This window comes from Nestor notabilis, unplaced genomic scaffold (assembly GCF_000696875.1).
Source record: "Nestor notabilis isolate BGI_N333 unplaced genomic scaffold, ASM69687v1 scaffold4823, whole genome shotgun sequence".
Taxonomy (NCBI): domain Eukaryota; kingdom Metazoa; phylum Chordata; class Aves; order Psittaciformes; family Psittacidae; genus Nestor; species Nestor notabilis.
The window spans coordinates 33496-54381 of record NW_009923150.1 but is presented as its reverse complement, the minus strand read 5'-3'; the positions used below and the strand labels follow the sequence as shown (position 1 = coordinate 54381).

The following is a 20886-nucleotide window of genomic DNA, read 5'->3' as shown; positions in this document are numbered from 1 at the left end:
ACGTTCGTTGGGTTGTGCAATTACAGGTACAGAGCAGCATCTCTGAGCTTTTTGAACCATAGAACTGAAAGAAGAATTGCTGGCTTTTGAAGTCTAAACTTACAAACCTTCAAATACTAAAATATATTGAAAATAACTAAAATGGCAAATCTCAGGCTTTGTGGGTTTTAGATAAAACGAAAGTAACAGATTTGTTTAGTCAGCATACTTTAATACACTGCAGTTGTAATCACTAGAATTTGCTATGTCCTGGATTACAGAGTAGCTTTCCAGTGGTGAGGGTGAAATTCTCTTCTCTTGGTTCTTTAAAACCATTTTTCCGTGGCTCCAGCTACTAGGAAATTTTTATTACAAGCGCCTGAAAAGCTTATTTTGCATCTGCATTCTTTCACTTGGGCTGTTACCAACAATTACGTTATCACAAAATTGATAAGTGAAATTTTTCATTTTTGAAATGACAATGTTGATAAAGGAAAGGTTTCTCATTTAACAGGAACTGGTACTTTGTAAAGGGTGATCATGACCTTGGGCCAGGCAATCACCTCATAATTTTTCAAATTCAGTATAAATTTCAGTGTTTCTTGTGTATTTTTTAAAGTTAGTTTCATGTGGGAAAACTGCACAGCCTGTCAGTGCTAATTACTGAAATATCACTCTGGTTTTAAAGTGTTTCTCTGCTCTTCTGCTCCGTCCTGGCACATTTAGGATTCACATCTGTTGACACAAGAAAGAAAGGAACTGATGTAATTATAACTAAAGAAGCCATTTAGCAGACTCCTCTTTCAGCGTTCTTGAAACCTTAGCAGATCAGAAGAAAAGGAGTTTGTTACTGCAGCTGGAAGCGTGGTCACTGAAACCATAGGAATTTACACAGTACCAGGAGAGCTACTGCTCTCCCAGTGAAGCCCAGTGCTCTCCCCAGAGTGGTATAAAGCATTCAGTTCTCCAACCACGACTTCTCAGTCAGAATGGATCACAGATACTCGTATGACTAAACCAGACCATAAATTAGAAACAATAAGAAAATGGGCAAAATAGTTTTTAACATACCCTGATGTAAAAATAGCATAATAATATGTGCCACATAATTCCACAGTGCTGCTGTCAACTCTGCATCTACCACTGGGGTGGTTGCCTCAGACTTGAAGAATAATTGCTTCCAAAATGATTGCTCCACAGGTGTGGAAGTCTGAACCAAGGTTAAGTAGAGAATATGCTTGAGGCCTTATTGTAGGAACCAGGTAGCTTAAGAATACTTATTTACACTGTTAAATATTGAAAAAATTCTTTGTCAGAATAAGTCAGTCCTATGAGCCAGAAGGCAAAATATAATGACTTATTTCAAATCATGGATTCTGCCAAGAGCAACTGGATCATCACACAGCTTTACAGATGTGCTGTGAATTTCTGCATCAGAGTGTGTAAAAGATTTGTTTTTTCTCTTACAGGGAATGCAGATTACTTTCATTATACAAAACAAGGTGGAAGCCCTGTGATTGATGGTGTCGATGATGCTAAGGAAATGGTAAACACCAGGCAGGCCTGCACTCTGCTAGGTAATTTGTAAAACACAGTCATATCCCAAATCCCATGTACTAGCAAGTGTTTTCTACATTGTTTGTTATATTTTGTTAAAATCTGTTGCATTTAAAAACAGGAGAGTTTGATAAACTTCAGAACAGAGATGCTTTTATTGCATTAAGAAGGTATTTAAATTGCAATGGAATCACATATGTAGTGTAGGAGGAGCGCACGTTACATGAACATAAATACTGGATTCCCTTGGTGTAGCATATACAGTACTGGAGGTCACTGACAAAGCACTTTGAAACAGGAAATAGTTCATTTAAACAGGTTTTTGCTGGGGGAGGAGAGTGGGAGGGTGTTTTGGGGTTTCATTTGTATCTGGTTGTAAAATGTTTTTAATAGAAGTGAAGTCAGGCAGTACTGTCCAATGTTGAAGCCTCTGAAAAAAGAACAGTGGTCACTGGTTTTCTCTTCTTGGTAAAATCTTCCATTTTTCAGGCATTACTGATTCCTACCAGATGGGGATTTTTCGAATCCTTGCTGGCATCCTTCACTTGGGCAACGTGGAGTTTGCATCTCGGGATTCTGACAGCTGCGCTATTCCTGTGAGTAGTAGATGAGCTGAAGGGTATAGTTTCTATTCTGACAGTTCTGCCTTCTGCTTGTTTGCAGGGACCTCTTCTGAAAGAGTCACAATACAAAAACACAAGCAGTGTGTTTATTTCTAATTTGTTATCATTTTCACAGTTCTTTTTGCAGATGGATTCAGCTCTTCTTAGTTTAGAGGCTTTAGACAGTACTCACTGTATTACAGCAGTGGTGGCCTTAATTTTGTTTCAAAACTGTGATTGATCTGTCCTAGAAAAGACAGGATAGCTTTGAAGTCCTGGACAACTGTCTAGATCTTTATATTCCTACAGAAATACATTTCCTGCCCACAGTAAATGCTTTGCAGGATGTTTCAAAAAGTCCTCTGAGATGTCTAGACATAAGCATGGGATATACATAGGATATATATTCATGTATATCTAAGTGTTGTGGTTTACCTGTCCTTTTTTACCTTTGTGGAGGTCAGCAATGAGGACTGCATAATCTGATCTGAAAAAAACCTCCTCATTCAGTGTCTTCTTACTGAAGGCCATGATCTGGAGATGAGAAGCAAACAACATCCATCTTGTCACTTCTCTCTTCCTTGGATTCACAAGTGACAAGTTTCTCCTTTTGTCTTTCCTTGAATATCTACTGCTGGACTACACAACCTTTGTATTTTTGTCTCCTTAAATAGTAGCAACAGTTTTAGGCTTTTTTCCTTATGATTAGTTGCTTTCTCAAGAGCCTGCAGTAGCAGTTTCTGGAGCTGAGACAGACATCAGGCCACAGATGCTCAGTGTGCCTGGTCTGACACCATCTGTCCATGGGGTCTAACGGATGGCTGCTGTGAAACCTCAGTAGTAGTCTGGCTCTTTGGTGTGTCTTAAATAGGTTTTCACTACAAAGAAAGCATCATTTAATGATCACAAGTAGAAAGTTGATGAGCCCCAGGACAAGATGAGCTAGCCTGTGTTGTAATGGGTATCTCCAATGCAGAAATCCCACTGAATGAGCTAGTACAAAGCTGCAAATTCCTATGAAATCCTATCCTGAGGTGGTAAACACCTAGCAGGAGGCGGTGAATGTCTGCTCAGTGACATCTGCTACCTGAGCTGAGCTGTTCTCTGACAATAGCCATGTCACTGCAGAGCTCTGTCACCATGCAGACTGGTCTGCCTGGGAAATGCTGGCGTGGTGCTTCAGGGAGCTCAGCAAAGGGCTCCACATAATGCTGTGTGAATTAATCTGTTTAATGCCAGCTTGAGTAGCCCTGATGTGGCACTCTTTCGTGTGGTGTTCGTTATTCTTATTACCTTATTGTTTTCTGAGTCAGTTCAAGTGGTATGGCTAAACTGAAAGAAAGCATGTTCAGTTAATTGGATTCTGGAGGTGTAACAGCACTGCCATGGGATCTGTATGCTATAAGGACTGGGAGAAGCCCCAGAGAAGTCAGGACATGGAAACAGAAAGATAAAGCTGATGTACCCTGAAGCTACTGGGCATGTAGTAACAGTCCCCTGTAATCTGTCTTTGTCAAGATGCTGCTTGTCAGTGTGCTGTTGAACCACCGGGTGCAAAATGAACGTGATGAGGAAGTAGTGCAAGGGGAGTTCCTTACGAGGAAGGGCCTGTCTGTCCTCCGTGCTTTCTAGATATTGGTTTGCCTGTTAGTCACAAGGTGTAGTATCTTAAGTCATTGAGTGGTAAATGCCAAAATGATTTTGCCTTGTTAAACAGAGGTCAATTTTCCACTTGTACAGTCCAATTTGAGAGTTAGAAAACATAATTTGTGTGCTCCAATCTCTTAATGTTTGTCACCAGAATTCACTGAGGAGATACTGTGTTAAATACTGAGACCAGAGCACTGAAGTCCTCCCACACTTACTCCTCTTTGATCTTGGCTTGGGCTGTCACGCACCATTATTGCCCATCATTCCCTTCCCTGCCATGAATGTATATGAGCAGATGAGAGCACCACTCAGGAGCTGTAGTCCAGTCTGTCCCCAGCACACAGCTGATGTTCTCTGCATTTCTCTAGCTTCTTCACTCAAAACTGAGACCGTTATGAGAGTTCAAAATACGAAGGCCATCCCTGTGAAACTGGGTGGTTCATGTTTGCGAAGGTTGGAGGTTCCCTGTGTGGGGCTTTTTGGTGAACACAATTATAGTAAAATGCTTTGGGGAAACTGTGATTCAGTAATTTACTGCAGTGATGTGAATGTGGTGAGTGAGTAGAAAGCTTGCTGCTGTTGCTGCTTATTGTTGGATCACTGCAGGCAGTTCTGATTGCATGCGTGTTATTGGTAATACTGCTTCAAGACCTAACGAGTTTGTTCTTGTTAGCCCAAGCATGAACCCCTCACCATCTTCTGCGACCTCATGGGTGTGGAGTATGAAGAGATGGCCCACTGGCTTTGCCATAGGAAGCTCTCAACTGCCACTGAAACCTACATCAAGCCAATTTCTAAGCTTCATGCCATCAACGCCAGAGATGCACTTGCCAAACATATCTATGCTAATCTCTTTAACTGGATTGTAGATCACGTGAACAAAGCCCTTCATGCTACTGTAAAACAGCATTCTTTCATTGGAGTGTTGGACATTTATGGGTGAGTGTTTCTGTCAGTGGTATGACATCTTTTACATAATTATCTTACTGGAAAATATCTTTGTCTTTATCATGAGGTGTTGTGTGGATTACACAAAAAACCCCAAACCCTTAGCAGCTGCCTGTTCCAGCTGAAGGAAGTAGGTGTTTAGTTTTGACATGCTAACGAAGATCTTTGTCTTGGCTTTCAGATTTGACATTTATAGTGAGATTTCAGATTTTTGCTGTTGGTAGTTCCTTTATGTATTGCACTGGGGAAGGTTACAAGAAAATAGTCATCTCCTGGTTCCTCCAGGTGGCACTTCTAGAGAGGACAAAGATAACTAGCATGCTCTTCAGGAGCATCAGTCCCTTCCCTGCATTCCTCGTCCCTGCCTAAAGAGTTGCCCATGTACTGCAGTTTGCCATTTCCCTGTGTGCTTGTAGCTTGATTGTAGTTTGTGCCTGGTATAATGCAGTGAATTCGACTAGAGGGAGGGAATTTAAAATTATGTGGTCATTTAATTTGCCTTTTTCACTGCACTAGTAATTTTGAGTATCTGCATATTTTAGATTTGAGACATTCGAAATCAACAGCTTTGAACAGTTCTGTATCAACTATGCCAATGAAAAACTGCAGCAGCAGTTCAATATGGTAAGTAGGAAGTGATTGGCATTTCCTCTTCCCTTTCCCCTCACCCAAGCCCATTCTGCTAATTGGGTCCCCAGTGGTTACAATGAATTCCTTCAGTCTATTAACCAGCTGTCCTGGCCATGGGCTTTGGGGGATGGGGAGAGATCGACTATCTCCTAGAAATAGATTTTATGACTAACTGCTGCTCTGGGACTATTTGAAATTCCAATCACACTAACAATTATAAGACACAAGCAGTGCTTGGCAATTAAGACCCCGAGATTGCCTATCAATGAGAGCACCGTGTGGATGAAGTTGGAGTTAGCTGTGTCTCTGTCACCTCCAGCAAGAGCCGGTGCACAGGCAGCAGAGAGCAGGGCTCCGTGGCTGGAAATCTGCCACTTGTGCTGCCTCTCCTGGAGTTATTTTTTGAGGGTTTTCAGCCACGAGTTGACGACTGACGTGTGCAAGAGGCGCCTCTTCCCCTCCTCCAGAGAGATCACGATTCATTCTCTCTCCTCAGCCCTAGTGACGTTTGTAATTATATATCTTACCTGCATAATGATGAGGCAAGTTATTTATGTCAGGTCTGTTGCTAGGCTGTGCTGCAGTGCTGGAGTAGCTTGGAACTGTCTTTATGAGTGTACTTCTTTGGCAGTGTGTGCTCGTAGGACCGGATTCCCTCATGCTGTTATTCATCCCAGTGTCAGGGATGTGTGTCGGGGAGTAAGCTTGATGCTGGAGCAGGGTCTGGGTTTTCCAGCCCCAGTGTGCCCTCTCCACACTATGCCATGGCTGGCTTCAGTTCAGTAAGCAGGATGTCATAGCTGCTAAGTGCAAGGTATCTTGGAGTTTTCTGAGCTCTATGGCAAAAATCTAGTCACTGTATGAATTGTAAGGTTTGCTTCTTCAGTGAAGATCGTTGTCCCCATCTTCCCTTCCTTCTCACACTGTTGCACGTGTCTCATGAAGGACAGGGCAACAGGGCTTTTGTGTTGATTCCCCACCAAGCTACCAAACCCAGTGGCAGTTGACACAGACCCGTTGGGCTGCTGTGCAGGTACACGGTGTGGAAGTTGCTGTAAATCAAAGCCCCGTGTCTGGTGGCAGGTAGTAAAACTTCAAGTGCTGCCTGGGGTGGCCCGAGCCGAGCTGAGGGCAGGCTGCTCGGGGACTGCCCAGCCACCACTAGCATCTCCGCAGCCTCACTGGCCTCCCTTCCCCTGCCTCACCACACACAGCCATAAGGAAAATTGGGTCTGAAGACGTTTTTCACCATGTAATTGCTAATTCCTTTACAGGGAAGAAATGGTTTTACATTTTCTGTCAGGACTTGGGTTGGGTTTGATTCACCAGCAAAACACTACCATTGGCTTTCCAGTCAGGAATTAACTTGGCGTGTAACACAGCCATTAAGCGGCGGGGTGGGAATGGCTCCCGCGGGCGCTGTTAAGGAGCACTGCTTTGGAAAGGATGGTGTTAAGCTAATGAAATAAAAGGGATAAACCGCTTTGTCAGGGTAGTTCTCTGCTGTCTGTGAGGCATTTGTGGGCTTGTGCGCTGAGCTCAGGGCAGCTGAGGCCGGCTCCATGAATACTGGTGTTTGAGGTGGCCCCTGAACCCATAGCACAGCTCTTCGCTGCTTGGTGGGGTATGCTTTGAGCTCTGTTCTGCCTGCCAGAGCAGTTAGTGTGCTTTAAAATTCAAATGGGAGGTAAAATGTCATTTAAAATAACTGGAGTCAGCAGTCTTTTTGTGTTTAAAAAGAGTGCTTGAGTGCTTGTGCTATTAAGACCACAGTTTGCCTGTTTGGTATCTTCTTGTCTTCATGTTTGCTGAAGTTTTAATTCATCTACGCACATTTCATTAAAGCCGTGCAGGTTTTTGTGATAATATTTTTGAATAAATATACAACTACACTGTTATTGATCTTTGCACCAGATAAATCTTCCACAAAATTTCGCTTAAGGATTTCTTGTGCTAATACTCCTACAGTCATTCTCGCAGGATTTTGCTGAAGAGTAAATTTTAGTGCAGTGTGTCATCTTAGGAAAAAATCACCAACCATTTAAGAGAAAATGGAGGTCTCTTCTTTCACAAGGAAATGCAGAAGCTTTGCTCGAAAGAGAACAATATTCATAACTTCAGAAATCAGAAATGCACAGCACATCTTGCTTTATAAGCTGCAGTTCCTGCACTTAAAGGCTTTTTCTGGGTTTTATGCTGTTTTGTGTTTTTTGGTTTTTTTTTAATAAAAGTTTATAGTAATTGTGGGACAGTACAGTGAAAAGATAAGAAAAATATAGACTTTATTTGCAGACAACATGGATGAGTGCTTTAATTTAGTCTGTTGTTTTTAGGTCAGGAAAAAAGGGTAATTTATTTTTCATACGCTTACTTGTTAAAGGGTTTATTCAGTTGGACCAGTGTGTCACTTGACAGCCTGGATTAATGTGTCAAGATGAATTCAAGTGAGAGTTCGATATATTTATTCTGCATTTTATTTCACTGAAAACTGTTTTCTTTTCGCCCTGTAGCATGTCTTTAAGCTAGAACAAGAAGAATATATGAAGGAACAAATACCATGGACCTTGATTGATTTCTACGACAATCAGCCTTGCATCAACCTCATAGAGGCCAAAATGGGAATTCTGGATCTGTTGGATGAGGAGTGCAAGGTGTGTGTACAAGGGCTATCAGAGAGAAAGAGGTCATCAGCTGTCCTGCTTCTGGGGCCTCACAGGGAAAAGTCATCTGTATACAGTCATCATTTTGACACTCTGCTGTTGGAAGGATTTGGAGAACAAACAAACAGAATTGGCAATTACAGAAGGAGAAAAAATGGTTTTACTCATGGTTCTTTTTTCCCCCTCCTCTCCATCATGTATCTGGATCTGGATCTCCGATCGACCTTTGTTTTCACTCTGGCAACTCTCCCTTTCGCAAGTGTAGCAAGTGCACTCTGTTCCTGTCAGATTTCTCCAAATCACCTCTTGCTTAGTGTCTCTTGTCTTTTATCTTAGTTGTAATTATGCTAAGCCATGTATAGGGGATGGCACGTGGTGTCTACTTCAGTGGAAACCTAGCTGGGGGTTCTTGCATATCACAGAGCATCACAAGAAATCTCTACTGGTGGTGGATAAGGTCTGACCCACTGAGATGCTGCTCAGTGAGGTACAACATACCTCTTGGATCCCTGCCTTCAGGGGTGTGACACTGGAAGCGTTCTTAGTGTTGTGTGTGTCACATAGCAGCTGCACCAACTGCTGGCTGCATCCAGTCCAGAGTGTTAGAAAGGCAAGTGTATAGCTGGTTACTGGCTTCCTTGCCTATGGCAGTGCTGGAAATCTGAGGAGTTGTGAGTTTGAAAGCAAACCACAAAGCATTGTCCCCCGTTTTCTTAGTTTCTTTTGCTACTGAAAAGTTTTCAAGGCATGTTAAATGGCTGTGTATTCTCTTCCATAGATGCCGAAAGGCTCGGATGACACTTGGGCCCAAAAACTGTACAATACTCATTTGAATAAATGTGCCCTCTTCGAAAAACCACGTTTGTCAAATAAGGCTTTTATCATCAAGCACTTTGCTGACAAGGTGAGGACTTGCTGAGTGGTGCAAGGGAGGGGATCCTGGGGTGGGTGGCTGTTGCTGGCAGCAACTGGGCAGCGGCATCCCTGGTTCTACTCAGCCTCTTGCAGAATGTGTGCCTGCCTGTACACCCGATCAGAGGAAGAAACTTGACCTGGCAGCTTGTGCAGAGCCAGGGACACAAACAAGAGCTCCTGACTCCTGTCACATGCTGTAACCACTAACCATCCTTTTTCAAAACATGACAGCTTGGGGTATTTGCAATTCACAGCATAATTGCATCCATTCCAGTTACGCTATAGAAATACACAAAGCATTTGTGTGTTTCTATATATATCTCACTGTAGTTTTAGCTAAAAAACAACAGAATTACATGGGTTTGCTTCCATTTTAATGTGCAACCAGGAAAGAGGCTAAAACGCTTATCGCTGGGGCATCATGTGCTGCTCCCACCCTCGCCTCTGCTGGTCAGTGAACAGCTACTTCTAGGAAGCCAGGTGAGGGGTACCTCAGTGGAGTGCATGCATGCATAACTCCCACAGGGCACCATCAGACTGAGCAACTCCTGAGTTTAACGTATGATTTGAAATCCTGTTTAATTGTCCTCATAAACAAAGAAGCTGCCTCAGAATATTATCAGCTTTGTCGAAGAAAGTTTGGAAAACTCACGGATTCTTATCAGTAGGTCTCTACATGGTGACATGGGGGTTTGGAAGCCTTTATTGGCCAACCCTTGATTTTTCCCAGGTTCTGGAGTTTATGCATAGGAGAGGGGTCCTGTTCTTGTTGCGTCTAGTGTTACCTTAATGAAAGTAGCAAGAACATGTCTGTAACTGTTTGTTTTCATGAGTTCTCTTTTATTTGGTGGATGAGAGAACAAGAAGGGTTTAATTAATATACTGTTCATTAGGATAAACTTTGGTATTTAAAAACAAGGTTTTCCTGTGCCTAGTTTGAGCAGTGAGGGCCAAGGAAAGCTAGAAGTAGCTCCAAGCAGGTACTGACTAAGCTCTAAGCTCTGACGCACTGTCTGTGCTAACATTTTATGCTTTTTCTGTGTGCTTACGTGAATGCATACAGACATCTTGAAGGAAAAAGAAAGCTGTAGCTGGCAGGTTGGTATCCTCTGTGCCTTGACTTTGTCTTCTCTGGGAGAAGGCAGATTCTGCTGCCCTCTCGTGGCAGTATTTCCCACAGTGAGAACATTAATCATAAATGTTCACAGTGGGATTTAGCTGTGGAGAGACTGGGAGATCTGCTGCCTTCCGCCTCCCAGGAATTGTGTGAAATGTTTTGCACCTCGGGGTATATTGTGTGGGCACTGATAAATAGCTGTACTGAAAGAGGGGCTGCTGATGCTGTCAGTCTGTCACTCTGAAAGAACAAAATTGCTATCAGGGTCTGCTCATGTATTTTATAGTGTGCACTTCTGCTGATACAAGACTGAAGACTGAGTGTGATATGCTTCATGAGGGTTAGCATGCTTAATTAGTAGAGAATTCTGAGATACCTTTGACAATAGTTTTTGGTTTCTGTACAGCCTTGAATTAGGACAGTGAAATAAATACCAGGGGTTTATCTGAAGCTCTGGTTGTTCTTTGGTTCAGGAGACTCCATGGCCTTGTGATAGAGGATTGTTACCTAGTGTCACAACACTCAGGCTTTTTATTGCTTCTGGTAAAAATAGTCTTTCTGAATACGAATGAGGCATTTTCATAATAAGCTGCAGGCAGATCCACTTGCTGCCTCTCAGCTAACGAGATGAAATGCTTTTTTCTCAGTTGCATCTGGATCTCACACAATTTTGCAGCCTTGATAACTTCAGTGAAGGAGATGCTCAAGACACAGTTTGATTCCTCACCTTTACAGTAACCATTCAATCATGCTGTCTTACCACAAGCATCTCTCAGCAGTGAAATATATCTGGTATAATGCAGTAGCAGTATTCATCTCTATATGTTTTAATGTTCTACATTTTACTGGAAAGCACTCTCCTTGAAGAAAATCTATATTTAACAAAGATGCACTTGGGAGCTGATATTTACAACAGCCACAAGAATTATCTTTTTTAAATGTGAATGTTGTATTCCATGCAAAATATTCTTATTAAATACTTCTAATACTTACTTGTTTTGTAAAATGATGGGTTTCAGGTGGAATATCAATGTGAAGGCTTTTTGGAAAAGAATAAAGACACAGTTTATGAAGAACAAATTAAGGTCCTAAAATCAAGTAAGGTTAGTATAAGGATTTTTTTTCCTTCTTCTGCAGTTATGAATCCTTGAATTAATGCTCATATAATATTTCTTATAAACCTAGCAAGTCTTTCTCCCGTGGTATCAGATCAGCTGAAATTGAACATAGTTTGTTTTACTTGGCTATCTGTATGAATTTAGAAAGTCCTGTAGCTTAATTTTCTCCATGTAAGATCAGTCTGTATTTAGCTACTGTTTTCACTGTTTGAGGGGGTTTTTTTGTTTGGTTTGGGGTTTTTTTTGTTTGGGTGGGGGCAAAGGGGGTTGGTGGTTTGGGTTTTATTTTCGGGGGGGGGAAGTGGATTTTGGTGGTTGTGATTTTGGTGTTTTGGGTGTGTTTTTACTTTTCACAAAACTTTGCTATATTTTCTGTAAAGGCATCAAGGACTAATAGTATAGTATAAGAAGGCTTAACAGTTAAGCCCTTAATTTTGTAATCTGAAGACGGAAGCTCCTTATTTATGGCCTGACAATTGAGCAGAAAATTTCTGGAGGAGAAACAAGTTCTGTTGCAGAAGCAAAATGAGAAAGGAATGAAATGTATAGACCCTAAGGACACAAACCAGAATTTGTGGAGTCTTGCCTTCTTAATATCTATGAAAGGAAGATAACATCTGAATTGAAAAATACTGCATGAAGCAGTGTTACAGATCAGGCTTTCAGTAGTGTTGTCTGCTTTTTTTAATGGCAGAATGCTGGTTGTGCTCTTATGAAATGTGAAGGCAATTAACTCAACATTGTACTGTGGTGGCTGTTGGGAATTTGCTAGCTCTAATGGCCTGGGAAGCTGGGTATTGAGGACAGTCTTTTTAAAATCATGCTGTTCTATCAGGAAAACCAACATTTTTCTCTTCTGTTTCTATTATGAGCAGATATATGAAGCTGAATGATTAAAACATAATGAAAAAACCACATCAGACTTTCCATGGAGAGAAGTGGTGTTGTGGTTTGAGTGCAGTCAGTTGCTGTGGTGGGGGAGGCAAGTGGTATCCTTGCAGTGCTGGCAGGGACCAGCCACCCGTGTAGCTCCATGCTCTGGGCATGTAGGCAGTGAGTAAGACACAATGGGGACATAACTACCACAAGAGCATGGCAACAGCTCGAGCAGGCTCCGTAGGCTGGGTCAGTTCAGTCTAAACACTAAGAAACAACATGGTTTTCCCCAGTGGTAAATTTTACCAAAACTAGCTTTAGGAAAAAAAAAGAACTGTGAAGAAAATAGGTTTTCAAAAGAAGAATGTTTCATTTTTATTTTCCAGCAGGCCCTCTTGATTAGTAGGTCTAGTGGAACTGCATTTCTGACTTTTATTTCTTTTTGTTGTCGCTGTTTTCTGGGTTTGCTGTGCACTTTCAACAGAAGGTAATTCTAAATTAAATGCATCATCTGTCATCTTGCCCATGCCCACTTTCACATACAGCTCGAATGCTTCTTTCCTCTCCAAAGTGCATGACACACACTGCTCTTGGCAAGCACTGTAGTGTTTAGCTATTTATTTTGGCCTTCTCTATAAATCCACCTAGAGGACCTCTTTGAACTAGTTTGGTTTCCGTGCATGTATCATGAAAGGAATACAGCTTGCTACTGGCATGTTAAAATCTTCTGTTATGGCTCCATATTGAAAGAAATATCTGTAAGATTGTTAGCAGCATGTCTGTTCAGTTGTTGGGGAAAAATACAGGGAAAAAATGCTTGCTTGTTTCGTTTGTACCATGTGAATTATCTGCCCTTTGATCAGTGTTTTCCCTCTCTTTGAACACTCCCAGTGTTCTGCAAAGAAAAGAAAATTGATAAAATACTGAAAGCCAAAACCAAATGAAAACATGAATGCCCCCATAGTCTGGAAGAACTCAGCAATGCTCTCCCATTGACCTCTGCTGCAGAAGGTGAAGGCGATGCATTGCTCCTTTCTTCTGCACACAGTAGCTGGGGCAGTGTCTATGAAAATGGGGCCTTTGAAATGCATTTGCCCATTTTTACAGACAGGGCTGAAAAGAGGGTATGAGACTTAGGTACTGATAGCTTAGAAGAGCTCATCCATCTGCAGTCGAGACACTGGGGATGCACTTCCCACCCTCATCCCTGGTGTGCGAGAGCATCAGGAGTTTCCAACGAAGCATATTGCATTCAAATAAGTTTTTTTCATGGGATGAAAAGACTTGGCTCTGTAGCTCAGATGCCTGTGCGTATTGACTCACTCCATCTGACCACGGGCAGCTCAATGAGGTGGCAGTGGCCTGATCATCCTGAACTCTGATGAGTGAGTGGAAGGAGACAGGCTAAATCACCCTCTGGAAATGTCATTCCTCCACCAGCTACAGAGGTCACCTAAGGTGATCGTGCTCCTAATCTGGCACACTCAGGTGACATAAAGCTAAGGTGCAAAACTGCCTTTGTTTTTTTAGTCCAGGAATTCAGGATACCTTTGCAGCATTCATAGTCATTATATTATGCTGGAGTGCTGTGCTGAATGCTACTGAGGAACGTTTGATGCCTTCTGCTAGCCCATCTGGTGCAACCGCAGAGCACAAGCACCGTTTTGTTGCGCAGCATGTTTCATGGAATATTGTGCATGCTCACCAAGTTCTATAAGGCAAAACCAATTTTTTTATTTTTTTAGGTTGTACTTAGCCCAAACACTTTCTAGTTCTGAAAATTGAATGCTCCTATCTCGGGAGAAAATGCACAGATGCTAGATAAAAGATTATTCATTGACAGGTAGAGAAGTTCAGATTTTCTTACTCTTACAATGCTTCTGATGTGCTATCGTTTTCAGTAGAAGGATCTGGTGGTGTTATTTTTAGTTACAAGCTACTTCAAAGCAGCTATTATATATGGGTGTATTTTGTAGCAATTAAAGAAAGGGAACTGGAAGCCCTGTGTGATATTTGGAAAGATGTTTCAGGTTTTTCTTCCACTCCCAATAGCCTGAGAGTAGATCTTCAGTCAGATAAATTTGGCTAGTGGGTTTTTTTTTAGTTGATGGTTCCTCTTTTAAGTTGATGATTTCAATTTAGAGTGATAAAGCAGGAATACTCTTTGTTGCCTGCTGCGTTATTCAGTGTCCTAGATATTTCTCTAACACAAAGGAGTCTGAAGCACCACCAAAATATAAGAGGACCCTGTTGTTTCCTTCTTAGATCAAAGCAGCCATATATAATTGCAGTTGGTACTTATGAAGCTGCTGTCAGTATCTAACAGTTTCACTTGGAAACTATTGCTGGCTCTGTGGAAAAAACTTAAATGAGAATTTTATCTTCAGAAGGAGACTCACTGATCAAATCCACAAAATTTTTAGTGTTAAATCGTGGCCCACTCACTATACTACTAGCTTGGATGCTTTTTCGCATATTTCCCCATGTGGAGTTCAACAGAAACCCAGTGCTTATGAGAACAGGCTGAATTCTAACTACCTTAAGCACAAACAGGTACAATCACTTTCTGGATTTTTACCCTCTGTATTTTTTCTGCTCTTATACCAGTTCAAGCTGCTGCCAGAGTTGTTCCAGGATGAGGAGAAGGCCATCAGTCCCACATCAGCAACCCCTTCAGGGCGCGTGCCCTTGACTCGAACGCCTGTCAAACCAGCCAAGGCCAGGCCAGGTCAAGCCAGCAAGGAGCATAAAAAAACTGTGGGACATCAGGTGAGTTTGAAGATGCAGCTTTATTAGATAATCTCTCCCTCTACCTCCTTCTGTCTCTTACATCTCAGGGTGTGCTGGTGCTTCTTGGGATACCTTGTGATTTTGAGACAAGTGCAGCTGATTATGACTGACAGATTGGAGCAAGTAACTCTAATTGGTAACACATTTTGGGCCACAGTGTCAAGGTTCTCAGTTCTTACTGCGGTGCCAAAACCAACACTCATGTTTTTCAAAATAGATTTAACATGCTGGATGCTGAGAAGCTTTGAAATTCTTATACTGGGTCCTTTTGATCATGTGCCACATTGCCTGACTCAAATCAGAAGTGGGAGTTCAGTCCCCAGACAACTTGGTTCTAGTTATCAATGGGCTAAAATAAAATATCTATCTATATGTCCCAGAATTCTATTAAAAGCATGCAGATCAGTGCTTTCCACTCAACAGATTTAACAGATGCTTTCTCAAGATGATTATGTCCCCAGTCAGTGCTTTATCTATGACAGATTGTCCCTCGGACTGTACATAGGAGCCAAGGGGAACTTTTTTGACAGCCTAGTGCTCATTTTTTATCTACTTGCCAGCCTGCACCATTTGCTAGTGAGTGGTGGCATTCTTCTTTTGCCTGGGGCTTTCAGATCTGCGTGGATAACTCTTTCTATCTTACTATAGGACAGCCTGAAATATAAATTAGCTCTCGGGGACCATAAGTTCTTTGTATCAAAGGTCTCCTGCCAATTATTGAGGATGAACCAGCCGCATCTCTTAAGTGCTAAGAGTTCTGATAAAGTCACCAAAAATGCCTGGGTTTTGTCGGCTGCTTTGAATGGTTGTTGATCCCCTAACGAAGATGTTAGCACAGTGTCTGTGCAGTGTCATGAGCTAGTCACATTGCTGAGTGAGAATCAGGGAATTCAGAGAATGTTTGATTTGGATATTTGTAATTTCTCCATAACCTTCCCCAAGCAAACTATATCAAACTATGGGTGGGAATAGGAATAGTTATTTATGCAGCTATACAGAATGCCAGTCTGCCCGGCATGTGTTTGTGGTACAGGCTGCAAATTCCAGTCTTCCACAGTTCATTCAAGAGAACCCTTGCCCAGTTATCTTTAATTTCTGATTTTGCAAACAGACAGTATCTTGAAGCTGGTAGAGGCCTAACAGTTTTGTTGTTGGTCTGGAACTATGAGTTGAAGCGTTAGGGGTGCTCTCGTGCTACTCCTATCAACCAACCACATTAATTGAATAATAAATTTTAAGGAAAGCTAATACAGAAGTGATTTTTATCATATCCGGTGTAAAAATAGAGGTTCACTTAGAATCATGAGTTCAGCAGAAAGAAGGAAATCCATACCAAGATGTTTAAAATGTCTAAGATATGCTTTCTTTAATAGGCTATCCTGTGGTTAGAAGGATATACTGCAGTATGTTAGATGTCATGATATTTCTGTAAAGTAAAGCTCCTAAAACTCTCAGATATTGGACTTCCAGGGTTTTCTTCAGTAGGACTGACAATGGTATCAGTGGAGCTGAAGAAACTGATACTTTTTTTTTTTTACTACTCTTTTTACAATATATTTACAGTTAAATGGCTATTTAGTAATATGCCATGAGGTTTAGTCATGAAGAGATGTATTAGGCAAAGATTAGGGTAGATTAGAGACAGTCAGAAGCTGAAAATAACCTTGTCTATCCCATGCTTTTGTAATGTATCACATGCTGTAAAGCCTTTAGAAGCATTTAGAAGCCTTACTGTAAGATAATTCACCCAGAGATGATATCTGAAATGAAAATCTATTGCCATAACAAAACCAGGCTGGTGTTTATTACCAAAAGCATTATTACGAATAAGCAAATATCCCTAGGTCAGCAGCCTGGGGTTATCTGAAACATCGAGCTTATTGAGGCTATTCCCTGATATTTTTCCCTTTTCCTTTCTCAAAAAGTTTCGAAACTCTCTCCACCTGCTGATGGAAACCCTCAACGCTACAACTCCACACTATGTGCGCTGTATTAAGCCCAATGACTTCAAGTTCCCGTTCACGTAAGCTGGTTCATGTATGGGTCATGCAACCTGTGCAGGGGAGGGACTTTCCCAAGGCCTCAGATGATCCAGGTTCTGCTAAACCTTGCTCACTCAAGGGTGGTCTGTCTCCTTTCTCTTGTTATGAACTTGTGCATGTGTATGTGTACTTACAGCAGGAGATGTTTTGGGATTAATGGAGGAATAATTCCTGATGCTTTTTTGTTGTTGTTTATGGTGATATATGAGAAGAAATGACAGCATTTTTATTGCTAGCTGTTTAAAATGTGACTGGCAATTTGCACTCCTTGAGTTATTTGCCAGAGTTTGCTTTTGCGGATTCCAGGGTGTTAGTCCTTATCTTTTTTTGTATATGAACTTGCTTAGAGCTTTTCTCCAAAGTCTGCTTGAAGTCCAGGCACACAGAGACTCCCATGGCTATTGGGCAGGCCAGTGGGAAGCAGGCCAGGATGAGCAGCCTGCAGCAGTCAGGCTGTCCTCTGTTGTGGCTGAGTTGCAGGAGCACTGGCCAGACTTGTTAACCACCCATCATATCCCACCTCTGCTCCCCGCTTTGCCACTCCTGTCCTGGGTGTGCGCAGGGCCGGAGGTCCCTGTAATGCAAAACTAGTCCCACACCCACAGGCTCTTCTTATTCCTATATAGGTTCGATGAAAAGAGGGCAGTGCAGCAGCTGAGAGCTTGTGGTGTCCTGGAGACCATCCGAATCAGTGCAGCTGGTTTCCCATCCAGGTGTGTTTGCTGCCTTTTAGACTGCTTTTAGCTGCAGTTTCTCTTAAGAGAGCTGTTCATTGTTGGGACTGACACTGTCTCTGGTTTTGGGGCAGGTGGACGTACCAAGAGTTCTTCAGCCGTTACCGTGTTCTGATGAAGCAGAGAGATGTCCTTGGTGACCGAAAGCAGACATGTAAAAATGTCCTGGAGAAGCTGATTCTGGTACTAGACTTAGTGCTGTCAACATCTGGAATCTGAAGGAGTAAAGATAGCATCACTCATAGCCACACTATTCTAGTACTTCTGCACAATACTGAACCATTTTATTAGCACAGGAACTGTAGAATTGCCCAGTGTACCAAAGGAAAGGAAGACAGTGATTTTTAAGTGTGAGTGGGTTGAGGGTGAGCCTTATCTTGCTTAACGGCAAGATGCATTAACCACACCTTAGGTAAGGTGTAGTTATCTGCAGGTTCTCTAATGTGGAGGTTTTTCTGTCTGTGTATGTGTTTGTGTCTTTCACATTGCTCCTGTGCTGAAGTCAACCTTTTTCACTCCTTCCATCCTTGTGACATTGTCTCCCGGCTTAGCACCATGGCTGTCCTCCTACCTCAGCAGCTTCTTGCTTTGCCTCCTACCTCTAGTTGCAGGCCTACATTCCCAGGCTATGCCATCCGCACCATTGGTGTTGCGCCTGAACTGATGTGTTTCTTGGGATTTCTTAAGGACTGATGAACAGCAGAGGCCAGGCAGGTTCCAAAGAGAGTTCCAGCCAGTTCCCACTAGAACGTGGTTAACTGAGATTTAGTCAGAAGTGTCAGTTAGGAAGAGAAATAGACTAAGTTTTCTGAAGATACAAAAGCAAGAGCACTTACCTTACCAGAGTGCAGTGCCAATGTAAGGATGTTTATGGAAACAAAAATACTGTGCAGGTAGGCTGGGACCTAGCTTTTTTAATTCTGTGTAACTGGGTGGACTTAACTAAACTCTTCTGGTTATATTGCATGTGTCTGCATTTATAGTGTTAATGTATAGTGTTAAGTGTGTCCTAAGCTGTAGCTCTTTGACTGCTGTTCCCTTTAACATCAATCAACAAAATGAATTTTTTTCACTGTACTTTGGTGTATTCTCAGTTTTTCCCTCCAAGGAGTGCTACAGCCTGTAGTGATAGAGTAGTATTCTCTTTCTGGTTTAGTTTTGCAAGCTCAGCTGTGTTTGAGCAGCAGCGAGATGCTTTGTTCTGGCTTACTCCTGGTGCAGTAGGCCCCAGCTATTTTGTTTGTGTAATATGATTGAAGACGGATCGTTCAGAGGTGTCATCTACTACTTAAGTAGGAAATTGCACATGTGCATTGCCTGTATTGCTTTCGTCTTCTGGGCTCTTTCATCACCTCCTGTAGCCTTCCACATCTCTTACAATCTTTGTGGGCAAAAATCTCAGTTACTTCTTTAGGCCATAGTTGTGGCCTTATTTTATTAGTTTATTAACAGAATCATACAGAGAAAATACTCTTCTCCTTAATTTAAGTCTAGGCTTACTTGAAATATTACACAAATAATTTGGCTCTTTACTAACTGTACTTTATTTAGCCCTTCATGCCTTTTTTAATGCTCTAACTCTTTATGCTGTAACTGATCCTCTTTTTACCTCTGAAAATAGGACAAGGATAAGTACCAGTTTGGTAAGACAAAAATATTTTTCCGGGCTGGTCAAGTAGCCTATCTGGAAAAAATAAGGGCAGATAAGTTGAGAGCTGCCTGTATCCGCATCCAAAAGACGATCCGAGGCTGGCTGATGCGCAAGAAGTACGTGCGTATGAGGAAGGCTGCCATCACCATTCAGAGATATGTCAGAGGGTACCAAGCACGATGGTAAGCAATGCTCGTGGGAAAACCCATTCTAGCCTCAATTCAGATCTCTTTAAGTAGGACATTTAAATGTGATACATTTGTTCTTGCCTTCCTGTACTGGCTGAGAGGAAACAGTTTTCCAGAGAAGTTAAGGAAATTGAATATGAATGTGTCTGTCCTGCCTGCTTTAGGTCTTCCTTAGAGGACAGTAGCGCTCTCACTGTATGATGCTTAGAACAGTGTGTCGTTAGAGAGAGCAGAGGTACAAGTAGTACTAGGAAATCTGTTGCAGGTGAGTTAAAGCAGCACTCTTGGCTGAGTCCTTATTGCCCAGTTTCCATGTGCCCTCTCAGTTGGGTCTGCCCTGCTGGAGAAGCCATTCCTCATCTAGGGTGCAGTGGTGAAGGGAGATATATCACTCAGCATCCTTTGTTTGGATGCATCAGTCAGCATCTGACCCATCCTGAGGAATGGCTTTGGATGGGTCAGAGAAAAGGGTAGGAATACAGGTGGTATAGTTCAAAGACAAGGTGGTTATGAAGACTATAAGAATCAACCTTCAGAAAGAGGCTTCCGTCAAGATGGTTTGTAACTGTCTTGGTGAGAGGACCAGGAGCAAGCAAACATTTTCTTACAGTTTGAGGTTAGGAGAGGAGATCTGGAAAGTGGCATAGTGGAAATAGCTTTAAAGCTGGAGAAAAGGTGGTGGGAAATTAAGCTGAGTTTATCTTGTCAGTTCTACAGCACAGTTCTTGGAGGACGTGAAAACATTTCCCTGTAAAACCTTTCAAGGTTTCTATTAATTTGTTATTCTTTTGTACTGCCATGTGGTAGAATAGCAAGTAAACGTGCTGTATCACTGACAGCATTAGGAAGAAATGGAAGTAGAAAACGTGGCTCTTGAGAAAGAGAGTAAAGTGACAGGTTGTAAAAAAAAAAAAAAAAAAAAAAAAAAAAAAAAGCATTCAAGCACTGGAGATAATTACAGGTGTTGTTTGTATGTTTGTAACCTTTTTCTTGCTTAGCTATGCCAATTTCCTGCGGAGAACACGGGCTGCCATCACTATTCAGAAGTTCCAGCGCATGTATGTGGTCCGCAAAAGATACCAATGCATGCGAGCTGCTACTATCGCTCTTCAGGCTCTCTTGAGAGGTTACATGGCCAGGAACAAGTACCAAATGGTAAGAAATCGTGTTTTGCTTCTTCACTCTAGCTTTATCTCCACGTACCTTCAGGACGAAGCTGCGCTGTGCTGCCCCCCTGGAAATCTGAAATGTTTGTGTGCCTGCTGTTCCGCATAACGCACAGACAAAATATCACAGCACCTGCACATGAGAAAGATCTGTACTGCAATCAGTGAACTTGTCATTTTAGAGATACTCACCTTGTCATCTAATACAGATGTACATAGACTTTCAGTGCAGTGAATGGAGAATCTAGCAGGGATTTACAGCA

At 42.0% G+C, this 20886-nt stretch overlaps 1 protein-coding gene across 1 annotated transcript in view; it reads left to right on the top strand.

The window, feature by feature from the left end:
- MYO5A (myosin VA (heavy chain 12, myoxin)) overlaps window positions 1–20886 on the top strand; it is a gene marked incomplete at its 5' end in the record, with an annotated part of 79204 nt that overhangs the window by 27474 nt on the left and 30844 nt on the right. Inside the window, 14 exons of the mRNA XM_010011974.1 lie at window positions 1449–1556; window positions 2026–2132; window positions 4462–4727; window positions 5279–5360; window positions 7877–8017; window positions 8805–8930; window positions 11078–11161; window positions 12537–12539; window positions 14660–14821; window positions 16768–16865; window positions 17511–17597; window positions 17693–17801; window positions 19240–19451; window positions 20456–20612. Coding sequence (XP_010010276.1) covers window positions 1449–1556; window positions 2026–2132; window positions 4462–4727; window positions 5279–5360; window positions 7877–8017; window positions 8805–8930; window positions 11078–11161; window positions 12537–12539; window positions 14660–14821; window positions 16768–16865; window positions 17511–17597; window positions 17693–17801; window positions 19240–19451; window positions 20456–20612 — 1742 coding nt within the window. The remainder of the gene's footprint in view (window positions 1–1448; window positions 1557–2025; window positions 2133–4461; window positions 4728–5278; window positions 5361–7876; window positions 8018–8804; window positions 8931–11077; window positions 11162–12536; window positions 12540–14659; window positions 14822–16767; window positions 16866–17510; window positions 17598–17692; window positions 17802–19239; window positions 19452–20455; window positions 20613–20886) is intronic.